This window comes from Naegleria lovaniensis (genome assembly GCF_003324165.1).
Source record: "Naegleria lovaniensis strain ATCC 30569 chromosome Unknown tig015, whole genome shotgun sequence".
NCBI lineage: Eukaryota > Heterolobosea > Eutetramitea > Acrasida > Naegleriidae > Naegleria > Naegleria lovaniensis.
The window spans coordinates 527,547-548,636 of NW_025407837.1; the positions used below are offsets into that span (position 1 = coordinate 527,547).

Sequence of the window (21,090 nt, forward strand, 5' to 3'; positions counted from 1 at the left end):
TGCTTGTCCGAGTTGAATACAAATCACTTCTCTCATTTTTTTTTGCAAAGAAAATCAGTATTCTTTTGTAATACTCAACCTTAAAACTATTTAAATTTAATTGTGAATAAATTTATGAAAATGAAAAAATTGAAATCCACAGTTGTTATTGTTTGTATTGTTTAAATAAATTACAAATCTCATTGAATGTCTTTGAAAAAACTCATTTCCAAAATATCCTTTGCATTGGGTCTCTTGTCTGCATCAAATTCTAACATTTGCAATAATACATCCATAAATTCCTTGCTGTATTGATGTGGAGCAGCTTTTTCAATACTCTCTGTAATGAAGGAATGAACCACATTCACATTCGATTGATTTCTCAAATAAAGTTGAGCCAAAGATTGACTTGCATCAAAAGTAATCATGATAAAGATACTACATCCCAAACTGAAAATATCTGTGTTAAAACTGTATTTGGATCCAATGAGAAGTTGAGGACTCTGTTAAATAAATTGTGAATGATGTGAATCGTTTGAATGGTGTGAATGGTGTGAATAGTTGGAATGGTGTGAATGATGTGAATCGTTTGAATGGTGTGAATGGTGTGAATGGATGATATTGGAAATGAATTCAATAAATATTCAAACAAATTTTTGAAAACAATGTTCACACAATAATGAGTGTGTGATTGGTTCAATCAATAAATTCAACTTACCATAAAATAAGGAGTACCAGCGAAAGAGAAACTACTCATCATGTCACTTTCTTTGGCGAGACCAAAATCTGACAAGACTACTCGAATGCGTTGTTCCTTCTCGTCAATGGAATCAATGAAAATATTGGAAGGTTTGACATCTCTGTGAATCATTCCACTTTCTACTTGAATGTAATTCAATCCCTTACACACTTGATAAATAATTTGTTTTAACATTTTTTCTGAGAGTCTCTGTTTGGCTTTCACTTTCTTTTCCAAATCTCCAAAACTGTAATATTTCATGGCTAAAAAGAGAGACATGGTATTTTGATCGACAATGGCATCTTGAAGTGTCACAATATTTTCATGTTTGTTCTTGAACATGTTCACAGCTTCTTGGAATTTTTCATTCAATTCAGATAATCCAGTCAGGTTGACTCTCTTAATCGCAACATATTCAGCTTCTCCTGGTTTTCCTGAATATAACAAGTATCTTGCCTTAAATACAGAACCAAAAGCTCCAGCTCCAATCTTTTCCAAAATTTCATACTTTTTGCTGACCAAATCCATTGTGGAAGAGGCACTACTTGGACTCGATGCAACATTGTCCGTTCGAACAGAAGAATATTCTGAAATGAAGAGAGAATTTGTAAAATTCTTATCCGTGTCTTGAGAGAGAGGGATTGGACTCGTCGTATCAGAAACAGTTGGAGATTTGATCATGTTCACAGTTTCTAATTTGGTCGAAGTTGTAGTGCCTGTTTTCTCTCGTTCGGATGAGGAAATTTTCTTATTTTTCATCACTCTTGGATAAATAACAAAGTATCCAACAAGAACAGCTGTCACGATCAAACCGACCAAACATCCAAATACAACCAAACTTCCAATTACAATTCCAGCAATAGCTCCACCACTTAATCCTCTCGAAACATCTTGATAAATCACTGCAAATGATGATAAATGTGTCGTTTCACATTCAATGGTTAGAAAACCATCTGAAGATTTGATACGAGTGGTCACTCCACTCAATGACCACTTTTCACTGACAGTGTCATAATACACACATGCAACTTTTAAGTTTCCATTCACATAGTCGTCGTAATTGGTTCGAGATGGTTGGTAACGATCAAATGAAATCTTAATGGTTTCTGTGAGATTGGAGACTGACAAGATGGAATTATCTTCTAATCTTGTGATATGAGCTGTCACAACCATTGGAATGACAAAAGTATTTGCAACTTTGGTTTCATTTTGTGGTTGACTGACAGCCATGGATGATGTCGCAAGTCGATAATCTCCAAAAAATCCATTATCGACAATACCACTTTTAGGAAATGTAATGGAAACATTCACTGGATTGGCCTCTAATCCACTAGATAGAGATTGTGTTTCAGTCAATGAATAGAGATATCTGGTCATCATTTTGAAACCCTTCAGAGTTAATGTCGAATTAGAGGATTCATAGAGAGAATGTAAGGCATCAACGGCTTGAGCAATATTGGAAGCATATTGTTCCATATTTTGGTTTGAACCATCCATTGCAGAATCAACGAGAAAAGTAGAAGCACCTGAAGGGAAATATGGAATTTCCATACCATTCGAGGTCACTAATTGAACATTTCCAATAAGTGCTGTTTTCCAAGCTCCATTTTTCATCACTTCATCATAGATACCAGTAACGTTGGTGAAAGTGAGAATATTTTGTGTGAAACTCTTCAACATTTTTGCCAAATAGTCGTCCATGTCATGCATGAGATCTTTTGCCTTTTCCACTTCTGTTAACATGTTTCCAGCGACAGTGGTTGCTAATTGTCTAAAATAATAGAGAGATGCTTGATTGTCAGTAAAGGTGCTGCCATAGGAACAAAAGAGAAATGATTTCAATAATGTGTCCATTTCTGAAATTCGTTTCACACTTGTTAGATTGAGAGAACCGAGTTGGTTATTGATATAATCCATGGCTGTATTTGCATAGACCAAAAGATTATTGCATCCTAAATTAGATAACGAGCTAGGAAGGTAAGGGTTCGAATAGGCTGGATAATACATTTTGCCTCCATACTTGTGTGAAAACCAAAACTTGAAATTTCCCGTCAAGTAAGGTAATTTGGAATAATAAATATTGCGTTTCGAGACCACAACAGTGCCGTCGTCTGTTGTAATTTCCAAAAGTGATAAATCTTGATTATTGAGCGAGGCCATTTCCCACACGGCAACACCATAACTTTCATAGGCATACTTGTTCATTGAATAATAATTGACTGCGCTAGGAGCATCCAATCGTACAATCATACTTGTCAAGTAGACGTACATGGTGACACCATTTTGCAAAGTGATTCCATATGTCTCTGCATATTGAATTTTTTGGCAATTGTAGGCATTAATGGTTACTGTGAAAATTGTTCCTTTTTGAGTCGTGTGTTTTGAAGTACTAGATCCAAAATCGGATTGTTGTCCCACCACTCGAGCAATGGTCATGGCAGCTGAAATTTGATCGACAAAAATTCTCGCACTAAACGTCGTAGCAGATCCTGAGAAACAACTAATAAAAGGTGCAAGTGGTTCAGCATACAAATTTGGAAGAGAAATTGCAGACAAATCAATGGTCGAATTCAACGTTGCTTGTTCTCCATAAATAGATGTCACTTGAGCTTTGAAATAAAATCGACCAGTGATATTGAGAGCCAACAAATCCGATGCCTTAATTTGAGTATTCAATCCACTCGTAACAAAAGATGTGAATGGACATGGTGTAGCCCCAGATTGTGAACGAGAACAAGTCCAAGTCACCGAGCTCAATAAACTCAAAGGATAATTTTTCAAATTGGACGAACCAATGGACAAGTACAAATCCTTATCCATCGAATGTGTTCGATTTCCTCCCTTAATTAAATAAAATCCATATAAATCCACACTTCCAGTAATCATTGTTGTGAAGGTTGAATTTTGTAACGTTTGTGACATGACCATGGCTGTTAAATTTCGCACATTTCCACTACTTGCTACGAGTTGGGATGCTGAAATTTTGAAAAATTGTTTATCTTCCCATGCAGTTATAGGAACTCCATCCAATAAATAACGAATAGAGACCTCTCCAACAGCCTTGCTCCCATACGTTTTTGGAATGACATCTAAAAAACTTTCGTAATAACAATTGGCTCCGTCACACTTCATTATTTCACCCGGATTCCATAAATTCGTCGATTGCAAATTCATGGCTTTCGGAAGTACTGTCAAAAAGACAGAATTACTAACTTCCTCGATGGAATTTCGCACCACTGTTGCTTTAAACTCAAATACTTGCTTCTCAATCAGGGAAGCATATGGAGTCCATCCGGTGGTCAAGATTGCGAAAGGTTTCTTGTTATCACCTCCACCAATAACAGAAGAACCAGAACATGCTGCACTCACACAACTAAAGACGATCGATGAATAACTAGAAGCGCTGAATGGATTCGTCGGATTGAGTGTGAATATCACTTCTTGAGAGCTTGCCACTACGGTATGATGAGAAATTTCGAGTCGAATAGATTGCGCATTCACTGTTTGTTGTAGAAAACAAGAACAGAAGAGAAATAAGAGCAGTAATGTAGAACAACAACAAGATAGGAAATGAATCTTGAAAGAGTACGTGTTGATGGTATGGGAGGAATATTGAGAGGAGGAAATGGATCCATGAAGAGAAGAAGAAGGATGGTGCTGCGACATGATGTATAACTGTGGAGACGTCGTCCTTTTGTTGAAATGTGTATAATACAAAATGTGTGTTTCACACCAGGAAATTGGTCGAATCGAATCCTCCTTGTTGTGTTGCGTGTGGAGGTTTGGATTTAATTTTTTGAAAGAGAGATTCAGTGGCAGTTGAACTGAGTTGATGGATGACAATTTTAACGACTTGCCCAAGTTCTACTGAGGGTTTTTCGGAACACTGAATCAAGACAGTGTATCCCTGAATGGTGTTGAATGAAAAGGAGGAGAAAGGCGAAAGTTCTAATGTGAAAGAGAGAGCCAGGTCTACCAGGTTCTAATTGGCACACCAATGAAGAAATTGAAAAAGGGACAGACCTGAATCAGATCAGAATGAAATTTCATCCATGCTGTACAGCAAGCAACTCCAGTCAGTGAGTTTAGACGTTGAAATTGGCTTGGACAAACCAAATAAATTTTGGCGCCAACGAAAATTGATTTGAAAAGCCACAAAAAAAAATATTATTATTCATCATGGCATCCTCTTCATCTTCAAAATTCTCGTTTTCATGGGCCGATAAAATCATCTTTGTGTGGCTTTTCATTGATCTGATTGTACACGGAGTGTTAGAGAGCTCGTTTGTCTATTTTTCTCTAACCACTACGGTAGCAAAGGCTCAACCACAATCCACTCTCGGAAAGATGTTGCATTGGGTTTGGCTTGAATATGGAAAGAATGCCGATGCGAAATGGTTAGTGTTGGATCCATGTGTGGTCTCTGTAGAATTATTGACTTGTACAGTGGATACATTGTTGTGTGCCATTGTCATGTACACGGTAAGTGTGTGGTGTATCAAGGCGCAACATTGAAATTGAGACCGACTTGAATATGGAATGATATTTATTGAAATTGGTGATTGAATAATGACTATGATAATATTTTCATTTGGAATTTATGGACATTTTCATGGAAATTTCACACATTTCAAATTGTGCATGATGACGACTTTTTCTGTGAACAATGGTCAAAACTACTCTCTCAATAGATGTGGACCAACAAACCATCGAGACATTTTTGGCAAATTGTATTATGTGTTTGTGAACTCTATGGTGACTGGATGACATTTGTACCTGCAATTTTAGGTACGTTTTTGTGAATATTTTTCATTATTCATCATGAAATCACTTTATAAATCCAATGACTGCCACACATGCCACTATACACTCATTATTTCACAAATATTGTACAGAGGGTGGACATAATTTGAACATGGATCCATATTTCTTCTGGCTCTACACCGTTGGAAGTAATGGCGTCTGGGTCATTATGCCACTATTATTGTTGTATCAATCGTATGGACATTTGATGAGTGCTTTTAAGGCCAAACAGAAGGTGGAATAAATTGGGCAATATATTCGTTCAGCTTTAATATATCCACATCAGGCTGATTCCAAATGTGTTGACATGGGAACATTCGATGTCCAGTTTACGTACCCAACACACGACTTGGTTGCACACCAACAATTTTAAGATGTTTTTAAGGTTTGTACATCTAAAAGAACGAATTCCTTTCAAGTAGTTATTGAGCCATTGGTCGTCATGTAGTCCCATTAGAGACAAACATCCGTGTACTTGACACTTTTCAGGTTCCAGCAATTTCTGAAGATTCCCATAAATGCACCAAACAGAGCAAGACGCAGCACTTCAAAATCTCATCGCATTCTCCAATACGAAAAAAATCGTCGTGTTCACCGTCCAATTGTACCTGCCACATGTCACTAATTGTTCACACTCTGTAGTTGGTCATGCTGTCGACTACTCCTCCATGATAATGGCACTTTTGTGTTCTACGTGGACGTTAACGTTAGTAACAACAGTTCATCACTCGGATGTGGTCTCACGCAAGAGAATCCATGTCGATATTTGAATGACACTGCTGTCAACATGTCGGGAAAAGAAAATGTAAAATCAATTCAAATATTCATGGCGAAAGGAATATATTCTACCGAGTCAGATTGTGAAACAATCACTTTACCTGATTCATTGGAAATTGTAGTTGAAGGAAATTCAGCCATTTTGGATTGCTCGAACCATGTTCTTGCATCATCCTTATCAAGTTCCAAGAATTCCCCGAAAACTATCATATTGAGAAATATTGAATTGAAATTTGTTGGTTTTCAATTATATGGTTCTCATGTCATTTGTGAGAATTGCACATTTCATGCATCCATTGAAGTAATCTTTAGCGATTTTAGATTAACCATGATCAATAGTATTGTGGAAAATGTTTCATGGAAATCTAAAATGCAAAAAACTGTGATTGGTTCCAAAATTGTCAATTCTGTGTTTAGTAGTTTTTCTGTTCAAATTACCAGTGCAGAAAATTGGCTTGTGAGAGAATCCATATTGGAAAATGTTATTTTTGATTCAAGTTTCGACTATAATCCTATATCTCAACCCAATCATGCACTATTTTCAATTTCTAACAGTACAGTGATTGGTTCAATATTCCGTGTCACTCAATATTCGAATGTGAATCTTCAACATTCAATATGAAAATTGTTAGTTGTCCTTTGACAGAAATTAGTGGGTGTGTATTTACAGGAAGATCCTTATCCTCTGTAAGTGTGTTCTCTAGTTTGCCATTGATATATTCTTCAACGTTATAAAATTGATTCACAACAGACATCGAGTGTGCTTCGAGTGATCACAGGACTATTGCTCAAAATTGAAAAGACCATATTTACTGAACTTGGTGAGACACCTGTTTCAGTTCGTGGTGTTTCACGGGTACAAGTCGAACAATGTTCATTCTCTCACAATGATGGAGGTGGATTACAAGTTGACTTTCAAGATGTTGAGTCGAATGCAGAAATTTCAATTTCTAATTCTAGTTTTACCAGTAACAAGTCACCAACGAATCATGGAGGAGCAGTTCATGTCAAATTTGCTGATCTAGTGGGAATTTTAAATGTTGTTTTTGAAAATAATTCGGCACTAAGTAATAATGGCGGAGCATTATTTTTACAAACAATTGCCATGAATTTGTATTCCTTGAGTTTTGTCAATAATTCTGCAATGGATGGTGGAGCTCTCTATCTAAGTCGTTGGAGTTCTAATGACAAAATTACGACATATTGGTCCAATTATTACTTTGAACGTTTAACATTTCAAAACAATTTAGCTCAATCGAGAGGAGGAGCCATATTTTTTGACTTACCCATACATGATCATCCTTTGGTGAGACGCTCCAATCTATAGTTCACTAAAACGAGCTGCACTTCTAACTTGGCGAGATACAGTGGTGGATGCATGTATTCTTCAATCTTGTTGTATTCATATGAACTCAATGGATTGGAAGATTCCAATAATAACGCCCTTTCCTATGGAAATTTCATTAGTTATCCCTTAAGAAATTTTACATTTCATTCAACGCTCCAATTTTCTAGTTCAAGAAGAATCACCATTGAAGGTGTCTCTACAATTCCAGATATTGCCATGTATCCAGGAGAGAAATTACAAAACCTTTCACTGATTATTCAACATTTCGATGGAGAATTTGTGAAATTTCTAGTAGCACCTTTATCGATCAAATATTCCTCTACATTCATCAAAATGGATTACTTGCTGACAACAACAACATCCTCCTCCTCCAACTATAATTTACAAATTAATAACTTGTCAGTGAGACTATTGTCACCAACCACATCTCAAAATGTTTCTATTACTGCATTTCTAGTGATTGATGCTTCTTATGAAATACCTTTTAATATCATCACATTACCATGTCCTGAAAGGTACCATCTTGAAAGTAGATATTCTGTGGACGGATTTATTTGCGTTGAAGATTCACATGTACCATTTGAAATTATTATCCCAGTAGTGTAGATTGCAACGATCATTATCGTTGGATTGGTTGCAGGTGTGTTATTTGCCACAATATATACATGTAGAAGAGTGGTTCAGAAATTGAAGACACTTGAAAAGAAACAAAGGTAGGGTGTTTTTGTTGTTTAACCATATCATTACATTTTCTTACACTCCTGACGATGATTTTACTAATATTTCAAATGAATGTAGAGCTGAAAAGAAATTAGAATCCAACTTTATAGGAATGAAAACATATATCGAGGGAGGTTATTCTCTGTTGCAGCACGATTTTCTTGATCGATCTAGTGAAAATAGTACCTATTTAATTCCAGTTGAGGATTTATCAATTATTAAGAAAATTGGAGAGGGTATGTACATATTTCAACTTGTTCAATGAACTCTAACGATTGTTTTATAAAATTATCATTTCAATGTTTTGTTATTTCCTTTCGAAATAGGTGGTAATGGATCCGTTTATCATGCCAAATGGAATGGCAGTGAAGTTGCTGTCAAATCTATCAAATCGGACGTATCTAATGAAGAATCTGAAGAATTTCAAAAAGAAGCAGCTCTTCTGAGTACTCTACGTCATCCAAATATTGTCAATTTTTATGGAGTTAGTATCATTAATTCCACAAAATGTATGGTCGTTGAATATTTATCTCGTGGAAGTTTAGATCGAATGATTTATAATTGTAGAAGCAGACAATGTGTTTTAAAACTTTTTCAAAAATTAGACATCTTGTTAGGAGTTGCAAAAGGAATGGCTTACATGCATTCATTGAAGCCAAATCCAGTTGTAAGTTGTGTGTTTTTACTTTTTAACATTTTGCTGACAATTCTAAATTTCAAAATTTCTCCCTATTTATGAAATGATCGAAGGTGATGTCAAGTACAATCACAAGGTAGATGTTTATAGTTTTGCAATTATCATGTGGGAATTGTTTTTTGAGGAAACTCCTTATATGAGTCAACATTCGAAAAAGTTTCAAAAATTCAAAAGTCATTCCACAACGAGCACAGATTCCAATGAGGGTGGAGCTCGAGCGTTAATGCAAGTTCTGAAAGGAAACAGATCACTCATTCCATTTTCAATCGATAACAATGAAGAACTTGTATTATGGTTGAATGAATTTCTAGTTCCACAAAATCCAGAAATTGACATTCAAACACTTGTGAAAATTGTATCGACTTATATTGATTTGATGAAACAATGTTGGCAAAGTAATCCTGAGCTTAGACCAAACTTTTTACAAATTGTTGAAGTGTTGTCATCATTGTTGATGTGAGGATGATGATATTCTCCTTCTTGTGGATGCTTCTTCTTCTACTTGCAAGTAGTCAAGGGATGTTACAGAACTCTTGGGAACCACATAAAAAAAACTTTTAAAGAAAAAAATGGCCAAAACACCTCCATCTCCTTACTTGGTGCTTGGACTCGTTTTATTCATTGCTTCACTCTGTCTCACAATTCCTTCGGAATCTCATGATCATTGCAGTCATGTATTTTTGAGTAATGAAAGAGTATTCACAGTCCTATATTCTCTCTTCATCATTCCTGTTACGATTGCAATTCTTTTTCTAACCGTCGTCTTTGCGATGGGTTTTAGACGGAATGATTTCAGTTGCAGTGATTTAGAGACAACCTATACGAACTACATGATATTGTATCTTGGTATTGGTTTTTATTTTGCAATGGGAGTTTTTTGGAAAATGTGGATTGAACGACTCTCATCACCACTCTATACAGAGGAATATTTAAAAGAAAATATTTTAACAGAAAAACAATGTCATGATCACACAACAAGAGTGAGCATCTTGAAGAAAATGTTAATGGCTATTGGAAGTGTCTTGATATTGGTCTTTGGATTCTTTGTGGCATATGAGGTTTATTTTAAAATTCAAAGGAATAGAAATATTACAACAAGTCATGCCAACTCAATGAGTGTTTAAATTACTAACAATTTTAATATTGTTGCTATAATATTGGAAAGGTTGCAATTTCTTTCAAGAATTAGCAAAGATCCTTAAAAGGTAGAAAGTTGTGTCGTTCAACGAGGTTTTCAAGAACCAGAATGGATCCTAATGAAAGAACAAATATTATGGATAATGGAAGTGGTTTTTTCCTTACATTCTTTGAACAACCTTGCTAACATTACAGTCAAGGGAGGATCCTCATCGTAACTTGACGGCATTAATGTTTCTTTTATTCTCGCTTGTTCTTCGAGAGATGCTGTAGAAATAAACAAACAACAGTGGTGAAATCCTGTCTCAGGCACAAAATTCGACAAAGCAACACTTACTTGATCCAGAAAAAAGTCTTTTACGACCCTTGAATGTTGTGGTGTGGGTTTGCCTTCTTATAAAAAAGGCTACAGCACTGCAGGTTCCCAAGTTGTCTCCAACCTCAGTACTGATGCAGCTCGACGATGCTTAACTTCTCAAATCGGACGGGATGAGGTGCATTCATCGTGATATGGCCGTAGCCATTCATTTAGCTAAAATTTGTTATTTTAATACAGTTCCATTAAATCAATATGCTGTTTTTTTGCATGGGAGGTGGTAAAAGTTTATTCTTTCAGAATATTAAAGAATTCTTTATAGTTTCTCAACGTCACAATGAGGTGGTATTGTGTTCAAAAAGGCCCATTTTGAGTTTGAGGATTGAAAGAAGATTAATACCTTTCACAATTCCAGCTCTGATTTTTCTTGTCCCATGTTTCCTGTTATCCAAAGGTTTATTCGATAATTGGACTTGCATTACGTTCCACTCACAACCTTGACAGGGGTTATTTCAAAGTTATATAATCCGGATATTAATTTTGTTTGAACACAACAACAGAAGGTCATCCTCGGAAACACACCCATTCAGACAAACTTGGTTTTTATTGTCTTACAATCCATCGACGCTTACAAAACACCCTTATACTTCATGTCGCTTCCCTTAATGTGATCCACCAACCATTGTTTGATGAAATTCATCACTCCATCATCGACAGAGGTCAAAGAGACTGCAGTCTTGACAAAGTTATCATGAATTTCCTTGTGAGCATCCTTTTGATCCCAAGCAACCTTTTCAAATCCATCTTCTTCAGTTTTAAAGTGCATCACAACAAAATCGAGCAATTCCTTCAAAACAGCTCCATTAGTTCTGTCGGCATCCAAAGCATTGATCAATTCAAAGATCTTCTTGTGTTGATCATTAATGACTTGATGACCAACGCAGAAGGATTCGTCCCATTGGAATGGAGATGGAATTTCGAAAGACATGATGATGGAGTGTGGTGGATGATGATTGTTTTTTTGTTGAGTTTTGCTGACACGGTGAGCGAATAAGGTACCCTTAAATTCTTTTTTTGACCTTGTCCTGAAAATTGCTATTTAAGGCAAAAACCATTGTGTGACGTCATTGATGGATCCAATCATTTTCTTTCGTTTACGATGTTTCTCCATTGTTACAATGTGAGGTTTCAGCAAATGAAATTTGTACTTTTAAGGTGTATGACCAAAGGTCCAATTGTTGTGATGGAAAGAGTCAACTATGCGCGATTGCCTTACAATCTTGATCAGCCATTGTGAATTGCAAGGACAATACATTCGATGATGTTTTCGCAGTAAAAAAATTGAAGCAGCCAATACATTCAGTGAAAAGCCTGCAATGATGAAATAGGTGTAACTTGAGCTGGAAAGACGAATTGGCTGGAGAATCATTAAGCCAAATTCATTCTTCTTTTCATCGAATTCATCTTCTCAAATTTCATGACACTCTTTCTCTTGATCCTTTGTGCACTTTCGGAATTAGGGATCCATCATGTCAATATTGAGTTACAAGGATCAAGCTACACTCCATTTTCATCATCATGATTTTCGAAACATAAGAGGGCCCTTTCAAACCTTCAGCCGCAGCAAACAGCCATTCAGCCAGAATAGTCCTCGCTGCCGAAATTATTTTCAGATACAATCAACAGAATCCTTTGGCATCCGGTTGAAACAGGATTTTTGCGGCTGAGATAGGATTTCGATCAGGTGATCAGTTTATTTTGCTTACTAAAAAACCGTTCTCCACAATGACGGTTCTTAAAATATTTCATAAAATCTTTAAAAACGTCCATCCAGGCAAAGGTTTTTGTTCTTCTTATTCCTTTTTGTCCACTGTTTGATTTGCTTAATTTGGCAGATGTAGACATGATTATTTTCATCTAATTGGAGAACATAATCACCAATGCTTAAATATTCGGAATTGAGAGTCTGATTTGCTTTTGGTTTTTCAATGTGTTGTTTGTGATAGGTAATTCCTCCAATGGTGATATGTGCGTTGGATTGTTTGTTTTTGAAATTTTGCAGCAAGTTGTGTGGTTGATGTGTTCTGTTCCATTGCTGCTCCAATTTATCGAATTCCACAATATCATTATTCGAATATTGTTTCAATTTGAATTCTTTTGTAAGTAAAACTTCAATACCAAGTATATTCAAATTAAACAATAGAGTATGAATGTTGGATTCATATTCAGTATCTGAAAGCATGGCAAAAGTGTGACATGCTCTTTCAAATTCACCAATAACAATATAATTAATATGTTCTGGTGATGGGAAGCAACAATAATACTCATATGGTAATCTTGTGGATTGATCTTTCTCTTTGTTGATTTATACCTTGAAGTCGAACTATAAATTGACTCATCATCATCTTCGATGTCAGTATTGTTATGATTTGTTTCTTTTTCTTTGAGGAAGATGCGAACGATTCCACAAAGTTCTTTTGTTATGAACATTTGTTTGACATCATCTTAAGTCATAATCTTGTTTTTACGTGAAATCTTTGGTTTGGATTCATTTTCGGGTTGCATTCGGAAAGAAATCACTGCTTCACATGAAATGCAAATGACATGATCTCTTCATCATCAAATAAATTTAGAACAACAATGCTTCTGATAGCATTTTCTTCAAAAATACGAATTACTGAATTGATGTCTGATGGTGTGAATTTTATATCGGTAAGATAGTCATAGAGAAGATGAACATCAGAATTCGTTTCGTGGATGTACGTTGATGTGGTTGTCTAGCTCCACATTTGAATTCATTTCGTTCAAGGATAACATTCCAAAGCTTGTTCGGAATTGTTGTTGTTGTTGCTGTTGTTTTGCATTTTTATTGTTCAAAATTTTATTCGTAAAGCCAAAAACAACCGCCAAAATCCGTAAACATCCGGATTCTGGAGGATTCTGGATTTCCACAAAGTTTGGGAAGTCAGCAGGAGCTGGCAGCCGTCCTTTTCGGCTGTTTGCTGCGGCTGCAGGTTTGAAAGGGCCCTCAAACATAAAAAAAATGTTATCACCACTCGAACAATTACCACATGAAATACTCACCAACATCTTCTCCTTCCTCCTACCAGGACCACTTGATCACGATGTGGATATTAATATTTACAACATAATGGCGAGTGATATTTTGCCATTAAACCATACATGTTCAACATTTAGGAATGTCATTCGGAATAATGAAGAACTTTGGAAATATTGCTTCTTTGATCTACTTTACGGATGGATGGAGTGTAGAAATTACTTTTCAAAAGATATTTCTGTCTTGATGAGAGAAGGAAATGGGCATGAAATGAAAAATTCTAAAATTCTGGAACGCCAATGTTTCATTTATGAAATTGGCTATCACACCTTGATGAAGTTTATACGGCAGATAGCAGGTGAATCCTCAAAGATCATTCAACGCATGACCCTTCAGCATCCACCAACATGTTTACATCAAATTTCTCAATTAGAGAGAAATTTAAAAGTCGATGACAGTAGTACCAACATAGCTGACTTGATTCAACAACAGCTATCAACCAGTACGTTAGTCGAATGGGTGGACCTTGTATTTACTGATTTGGCAAATATTAGACAATTGGTGTTTATGAGCTCACCTATTGCCAACGATCGTCAAGTGATAACTCCTTCAAACGCCAATACTTTATCAAAACTAGAAAATCTTTCTATCTATATGGAAGATTGTACCACAATGTTGCCAATTCTAGTGTGCCGTGATCAGTGTATTCTTAAGAAATTAAGTCTTTCTGTCAACGAAAATCTCAAAGACGCTCTTCAAAAAATTTCCAATTTTGCCTCTCGCTCAGAATTGTTCAGAACTGGATTAACAGAATTCGAGGTGACCAATGTTATGCCTTTGGATCAACTTTTACAATATCGCTCTTGGAACAAATCATTAGTGAATTTTTGTTTTTTTTCAGAGATGCATGAAATACCATTGCTGAATCAATTTGATAATATTCAATATTTATCATGTATGACCTCAGGTCAACGAGATATTTGCTTGGATTCGAACCTCCATTTACCAAATCTAACAGTTTTAAACTTATCTGGAGACATTAATCATCTAACAATTCGTGACCTCAATACTCCAAAATTAGAATCCTTAACTCTTTGCTGCAACAGCTGTACATTCTCTGAAGATCAATACTTTCCATCATTAATTTCACTTTCATGTTTCAAAATGAATTATAACCAAACGATTGAGAGGTTTATTTTCAAGCACAAAACACAGCTCCACACCCTTGATTTACAAGACAATGACATGGATTCATTAGCACCAATTGTTATTAATGAGGATTTTTCTTCTGTGAAACAAATTTCATTGCGCAATATTAAGAAGGCCCGTATTGAAACAAAAGATACACTCACTCAACTCACACTCGACCAATGTGAGCACATTCAAATACATGTGAAGCGTATTGATCTGTTTGAACTTTTATCATCAACCAAAGAAGTGATTTTTATGGGAGACACGATCATAGAGAAATTGTGTTCGTTTGTGAATTTTTCAGAATTGCTATCAATACGCCATGAAGGACCTGGTACAAAGATTCGAGTGAAAGAAATGAAGGTACAATTGAGTCAACCTATTGAGGCCTCCCATATTCAGCATTTTTCTGCTAATTTCTTCAACATTGAGACCATTAAGGGATATTTTCAAGTGAGTGATATTACGGGTCGATTTTCATTATCTCTTGACAATAATTTTGATAAGTTGAATGAATTGAATAATATCACGATGTGGGAACAATTGGGAGGAATTCTTTCGAGTGATTATGTGCACTCTCTTGAGATTATTCAAACTCCACCTTCAATGTGCCATGTGAAAAATTGCAAGTCTTTGGAAAACATTATGGTTCTCACTAATCTGAACGTGCTCATTGATTGGGAAAATCTTAATATGGAACATCACCATGAGATGACTGTTTCGTGTGACATGTATGCATTTCCATCATTAATCGAAGCATCGCTCATTCACACAAGCAACACCGTTTTTGAGAGAATTGTAAATCTCACCTTGTCTCGAGGTTGTTTTTGCATTGATATTCATGCATTTCCCAATTTACGAACTTTTAACTTGGAAAATTGTACCCAGGATTTTGGTAACATTCTCATCATGAGTGGAGACAAGATTCACAAAACAATCAAATTCATTTATGTACGCAATGTTCATTTCCAAACGCTTCAAATGAAAATCAATGCTCCCAATTTGCGACAGTGTGTCATTTTGGATGTTCAAGTGGAGTCTACGGATCAAAGAAATTGGAATGACCCTCGCTCACACGTAAAACTCGTTCACACGCCACGTTTGTTATTTAAAATTTTAGAACTTTAAAACCTTACTATTGATACGTTTAAAGATTGGAATCCGAAGGATACTAATGTTGATATCTTTGCAAAATTAAAACGAGACATGGTGGTTTGACTCGAGCCAAATTTTGGCTCCAGCGAATTGTTGGTGTGTTTTAATAATTTCATCACATGATTTTTGAGCGCTATTACTCGTTGTAAATTCATTCCCAAAAAAATGCGAATCATCACTTACCAAGCGGAGGCTTCTTCTTCATTCTATTGCTCTGTGTGCGCTCATGATGGAATTGAAACTCCTTCCGAAGTTTATTGCGAAACGTGCGAGAAATATTTTTGTGTGGTGGATGCGAAAAGACATTTGAAACAACAACAACAACAACATGAAATGAAATTATTGGAAAGAAGCCAATATGGAATTCAACAAACGGAGGTAACATCTTTGAATTCCTTACCTTATCAATTTTGTCCATTGCATCAATGTCCAATTAATACATTTTGTCAGACATGTCGACAAATTCTATGCTCAGCTTGTGCTGTCAGTTCTCAACACAAATCACATGAATGCTTCTTATTCTCCGATATTGACCAAGAAATGAGAGAATTATTGAGGAGAGAGCTTTCAGGGTTGCAAGAAAAGAAGCAAAAATGGGAGAAAGAATGTCATACGGACGATGCAAGTTTGGATCAAGAAATTGAAAATATTGAAAAACAGAAAAAACTTCTCAAAATGGAATTGAATCAACTCTTTGACGAGATACACCATTCCCTACAAGAGAGACATGAAATATTGAATAATCAAGTGGACATGTTGTGTTGTGAGCGAATGGATATCATTTCTAAAATCAAAGAATTGAAACAGAAAACCGAGAAATCCATAACAGAATTCATTAACTTGGATGAAATGGCCACATTTGACTTGATGCACAAAGCAACTAATTCTCTTGACATTGTGGTGAAAGATTTCAACAAAATGACAGAGGAATTTCATTTTGAACAAGTGCATGACATGAAAATTTTGGATTCTAAACTAGAAATAACTGAATTGAAAAAGATTATTCAAAATTTTGGAAGAATTGAGTCGTCACATTCTGAGAATTCCACAGCAGCATGTCTTTACGATCCTGAAATCATGAACATTTCAATACAATCTGGCAACAAGTTTGAAATGGTCAAACAAAGTTCGAATATTGAAAATCATTTTATATTTGTCAATACTGCAATACGAAGTGGAAGTATACACCAATGGAAAGTTAAAATTAACGATCACTTAGGTTGGATTGGTGTTGGAGTTTCCAGAGATGAAATTGTCAAGTCTCAAAAATTCTCAGCATTTGAAACGCCCTACAACACTCATAGATCTTATTTCATGAGTAGCAACGCATTTACTTGGAGTATTGAATCGAAAGAAAATCAAAAGCAACACGGATTTGAATTCTCGAAAGGAGATGTACTTGAAATGATTATGAATGGTAACACTCGGCAGCTGACCGTTCAAAAGATGGGCTCAAATCAAAGCTATACATTTCGCAACATCATTCTTCCAGTCTATCCGCTCGTTGCACTCTACGCACAAGACGACTCAGTAACGTTTTATGATTGGAAGAGAATATAATAGTTGTGAGATAATGTAAAACCTTTTGTGTCACAACAATGCTCTAAGAAGAACAACGGATTCGTAGGGTATTTTCTCCTTGGGATTCATTTTTGAATTGTCTAACATGAAATCACCACAATTGTGTAATTGTTCTGAAAAGAAACTTTGGCCAGATAGGCTGATTAGCTTATGCGATACGGAACCTTTCCAAACACACAGGCGCTTTCAAATTCGTTGCTCTTTTTTTATTAAGACTAGACTGACAACTCCAACAGGTTGTGCTTTTTTGCCATTAGCTTGCATTTGAATTATTCTTCACAGCTGACACCTTTCAAAACACATTAAACAATCGATGAGGTGCAAAGTCTTCAATATCACTAATAATTTTCGAATATGTTGAAATCATTTCCTTGAAGGAATTATCGAGAGATTCAATTTTGTCTTCGTTCGAATGCAGCACGACAGAGGACACTTCGAGAAGTACTTCCACAATACTTCGAATGGACTCGAGCAATTCTTTTCTCTTTCCAATGCCGAGTAATTGTAAAAAACTTTCCTTATTTTCGAGCTCAGAGAATGAGATGTGACGTTTAGGCTTCGAATCATTCGTTTGAATTTGAGGAGAGGATGGTATCATTTTAGCAGGAAGAGCATGGTGTTTGGTCGTGGGTTGAGCAGTTTGGTTTCTGTGAGCTGTGCTATGTGGAGAGAGGACTGTGACATTCTTTTTCTGATGATGCGGTTGGTGGTTATGCAACTGACTGGTATGCCCATCCATAAGAGTTTTCTTGTTATTATTAAAATAATAAGAGGTGTGTTGTTGCTTTTGAAAAGCTTGTTGATCTAGTTTGTAGCGTTGTGAATTCAAAGCTACCGCAGTTTGGGAAGACAAGTGGTTTTGGTGCTTGGAAAGAACGTTGGCGCACAGCGAGGAAGAGTCTTTCACCAATTCTAAAATCATGTTAAAATTAATGGAATGTTTTTTGCATGATCTTCGTGTGGAGCAAAATATAAAATCAATCAAATCTTCGAGTGCATTCACCATTTCATTCTCTGTTTCACAGATCATGTTAAAAAGTGTTTGAATGGATTTAGTGCTATTCAAATCTCCACAAATGCACAAAGCTGACTGAACAATTAGATCTTCCACTTGCCACACTAAATCTTCGTGCACTAAACTCTCCCAAATATTCTGAATTTCTTGTGTCTGTTCTTCCAAGTCCATTTTCACTTGTTGGAGGTGGCAAACCTTTTCAGTGACCATTCTTAAATTTTCACCCATATTACCTGAATAGTTACGACTAAGGTTATTGTTATTGGGATTTGGAATATTTGTTCTTCTTTTGAACGCATTCTTGTATTTCTGCTTGGTTCTTTCCCATTCTTGAAGTGCTTCATCTTCATCATGACTCATGTCCTTACTTTGATCATAACAATCTTTATCACCGGATGAGAGAATTTGATCGACATAATAAATTTTCGAATTGCTATGGAGTGGTGACAACTCATAGGCATTTCTATCTTCATCATCGCTTTCATACGAGTATCGTAACACATTCATAGTGCTTGATCTCTTGGTGTGGTGGTGACCAGCAGAAGGATGGACAGTCATGTTTGTGGCATTTCGTTTGGGATGAGTGGTCGTATGGTCCGACTCTTTGCTCTGACCCAAAAGAACTCTTACAAATTCAAGTGTTGGTTGATGATCCAAGTCTGAACAGTCGGTTCTTGTGTACTTTTTGCAAGCTTGCACATGATTTTTGCCCATCATGGTGTTGTTTCCATGATGAGAGATTGCAGATACACCACAACCATTACTTGGCATGCAAGCTTTCATCATGTTGGTTGAGAGATGAGGTGTTTCTTTTTCTTTGGGAGTCTGTGTTGAAGAAAGAAGAGCAGTTGTTGATGGGTTCGAAAAAGGATCAACTCGAGTTGAATGCAAGCCTTGATGGAATTTTGTATCGTGTTGTTGTTGTTGCTGCTGATGACTACTCAAGAGATCAGGTTGTTGAATACTAACTGAAGGCTCAAGAGTCTTCTTATCGAACAATGAGCCTTCTTGTTGTTGTGTGATTGTTGTTGTAGTAGTGTGGTCACTTTGAAAATTGAGGCTGCTACTGCTGCTACCAGGTGACACAACTCTTTCACAAGCAATTTCGGTGTTTTTTTGAGGAACAGAAATTGTGTTTCTACAACTACTCACAGCATGATAATTTGATGTCTCGTGATGTGGTTGATGATGTGAAGCAATGTTGCTCGTACTACCCAATACAATTGGCTTATTTGGTGATGATGTGTGGTCGTTTACAACATCACTGTTCTCAATAATGGATTGGCAGTCATGGTTCAGATGAGCAGTATGAGATGGTTCAAGATGATCATCTCGAGTTGAAAGAGTCACAGTCTTGTTCAAATCCTTCTCTTCAAAGAGAGAATGATGATGGTTCTGATGTATATAAAGTAAGGGTGAAGTGGTAGATGTGGAAGATAAGACCTTGGTAGCATTGGTCGGTGTGGTTGGATCTGTCAAATCATTTCCACTCTTATGGTTCATTAATGTAATGGAAGAAGCATCTTGTGGACGAATGGTCATTGTTGGGAGACGACAATGAATTGGAAAACCCTCTTCGAGTATTCTCAAATCATCGTCTAAAGGCTCCAATACTTGGAGAGTTTTTGGGAATTGAGTAGATGCTTCCTTCTTGTCATGAGGATGAGGTTCTTGATCATTCTTCTCCATTCGTCGTTTCATGTGGTTGAGAAGTGAATGTTCTTGATCCACAAAACTTGTCGATAAGGGTTGTAAGGTCGGTGAGAGAGAAGTCAAATTGGGAGAATTTGGACAAGTCATACTCTTGGAAGTACAATGAAAATCAGTAGAATTGTGACGATGGGTTTTACCACGAGACCATTCACGCCCAGAGGATGTATGAAATTCATCCAAGAATGGAGTACTTGTAGTTGCAACTGTTTTGCATGTGGATTGGGTCGATAGACTGTTCAAAGTCGATTTGGTGAAGCTATGACTGCTACTACACGGCCTCAATGGTGTAGAGAGAGGAGTGGCATAGTTACTACTACCAATACTGCCACTATGACTCATTGTAGATCCTTTGGAATGACATGGAGTGTTATGGTTGGTGCTGGTTGTTGTTGTTGTTCTTGTGGAAGGTGTCTTTAAGACATTCTTCTGACTCATTCCAACAACATCATGATTTGCACCTCCAACAGTTGTTGAGAGAGAATACGAAGTGGTTTTCATGAAAGAGGAGAGGTGAGGCTGTTGCTTGACTGACCGAGTCGTGGAGGGGTTGCTAGTGCTGCTGGTCGTTCCTTTCGATTGCATCCGTTGTGGTTGTGGTGGTTGTTTCTGATGAACGAAAGTCTTGTTGCATGATGAATGATGAGAATTCATCTTACTGGTTGGTTGAGTAGAATAAGTCAGAGGAGCATTTGTTGATAATGATCTTGAAGTAGTAGAAGTAGCAGTAGTGGTGGTGGAATTGGTTAAGCTTCCGATCATCATGGATTGACTACTCAGAGAGGTATTAATAAATTAATTGAAGATGATGAATTTTGTTGAAGGGAGGGTGGTCCAATGTTGTTGAAACAAACAAACGGAATG

At 36.4% G+C, this 21,090-nt stretch overlaps 10 protein-coding genes across 10 annotated transcripts; 6 read left to right on the top strand and 4 right to left on the bottom strand.

Annotated features, from left to right (window-relative positions):
* Window positions 1-179: 179 nt before the first annotated feature.
* On the bottom strand, window positions 180-4,384 carry C9374_002447 (uncharacterized protein; the record flags this gene model as incomplete). Its single annotated transcript, XM_044691866.1, has 2 exons — window positions 180-482; window positions 698-4,384. 2 exons carry the CDS (start codon window positions 4,382-4,384, stop codon window positions 180-182), a joined length of 3,990 nt encoding a protein of 1,329 aa, XP_044550695.1.
* A 513-nt stretch (window positions 4,385-4,897) lies between these two features.
* On the top strand, window positions 4,898-5,765 carry C9374_002448 (uncharacterized protein; the record flags this gene model as incomplete). The annotated part of the gene is made up of 3 exons (XM_044691867.1): window positions 4,898-5,200; window positions 5,410-5,506; window positions 5,614-5,765. The coding sequence occupies 3 exons, from the start codon at window positions 4,898-4,900 to the stop codon at window positions 5,763-5,765; spliced, it is 552 nt and encodes a 183-aa protein (XP_044550696.1).
* A 582-nt stretch (window positions 5,766-6,347) lies between these two features.
* On the top strand, window positions 6,348-7,625 carry C9374_002449 (uncharacterized protein; the record flags this gene model as incomplete). Its single annotated transcript, XM_044691868.1, has 2 exons — window positions 6,348-6,896; window positions 7,050-7,625. 2 exons carry the CDS (start codon window positions 6,348-6,350, stop codon window positions 7,623-7,625), a joined length of 1,125 nt encoding a protein of 374 aa, XP_044550697.1.
* Window positions 7,626-7,676: 51 nt separating this feature from the next.
* On the top strand, window positions 7,677-9,523 carry C9374_002450 (uncharacterized protein; the record flags this gene model as incomplete). The annotated part of the gene is made up of 5 exons (XM_044691870.1): window positions 7,677-8,248; window positions 8,318-8,359; window positions 8,445-8,602; window positions 8,693-9,033; window positions 9,140-9,523. 5 exons carry the CDS (start codon window positions 7,677-7,679, stop codon window positions 9,521-9,523), a joined length of 1,497 nt encoding a protein of 498 aa, XP_044550698.1.
* A 109-nt stretch (window positions 9,524-9,632) lies between these two features.
* Window positions 9,633-10,187, top strand: C9374_002451 (uncharacterized protein; the record flags this gene model as incomplete). The annotated part of the gene is made up of 1 exon (XM_044691871.1): window positions 9,633-10,187. The coding sequence occupies one exon, from the start codon at window positions 9,633-9,635 to the stop codon at window positions 10,185-10,187; it is 555 nt and encodes a 184-aa protein (XP_044550699.1).
* A 957-nt stretch (window positions 10,188-11,144) lies between these two features.
* Window positions 11,145-11,504, bottom strand: C9374_002452 (uncharacterized protein; the record flags this gene model as incomplete). Its single annotated transcript, XM_044691872.1, has 1 exon — window positions 11,145-11,504. The coding sequence occupies one exon, from the start codon at window positions 11,502-11,504 to the stop codon at window positions 11,145-11,147; it is 360 nt and encodes a 119-aa protein (XP_044550700.1).
* Window positions 11,505-12,332: 828 nt separating this feature from the next.
* On the bottom strand, window positions 12,333-12,758 carry C9374_002453 (uncharacterized protein; the record flags this gene model as incomplete). Its single annotated transcript, XM_044691873.1, has 1 exon — window positions 12,333-12,758. The coding sequence occupies one exon, from the start codon at window positions 12,756-12,758 to the stop codon at window positions 12,333-12,335; it is 426 nt and encodes a 141-aa protein (XP_044550701.1).
* Window positions 12,759-13,559: 801 nt separating this feature from the next.
* On the top strand, window positions 13,560-15,893 carry C9374_002454 (uncharacterized protein; the record flags this gene model as incomplete). Its single annotated transcript, XM_044691874.1, has 1 exon — window positions 13,560-15,893. The coding sequence occupies one exon, from the start codon at window positions 13,560-13,562 to the stop codon at window positions 15,891-15,893; it is 2,334 nt and encodes a 777-aa protein (XP_044550702.1).
* Window positions 15,894-16,085: 192 nt separating this feature from the next.
* On the top strand, window positions 16,086-17,480 carry C9374_002455 (uncharacterized protein; the record flags this gene model as incomplete). The annotated part of the gene is made up of 1 exon (XM_044691875.1): window positions 16,086-17,480. The coding sequence occupies one exon, from the start codon at window positions 16,086-16,088 to the stop codon at window positions 17,478-17,480; it is 1,395 nt and encodes a 464-aa protein (XP_044550703.1).
* A 313-nt stretch (window positions 17,481-17,793) lies between these two features.
* Window positions 17,794-20,991, bottom strand: C9374_002456 (uncharacterized protein; the record flags this gene model as incomplete). The annotated part of the gene is made up of 1 exon (XM_044691876.1): window positions 17,794-20,991. The coding sequence occupies one exon, from the start codon at window positions 20,989-20,991 to the stop codon at window positions 17,794-17,796; it is 3,198 nt and encodes a 1,065-aa protein (XP_044550704.1).
* Window positions 20,992-21,090: the final 99 nt, after the last annotated feature.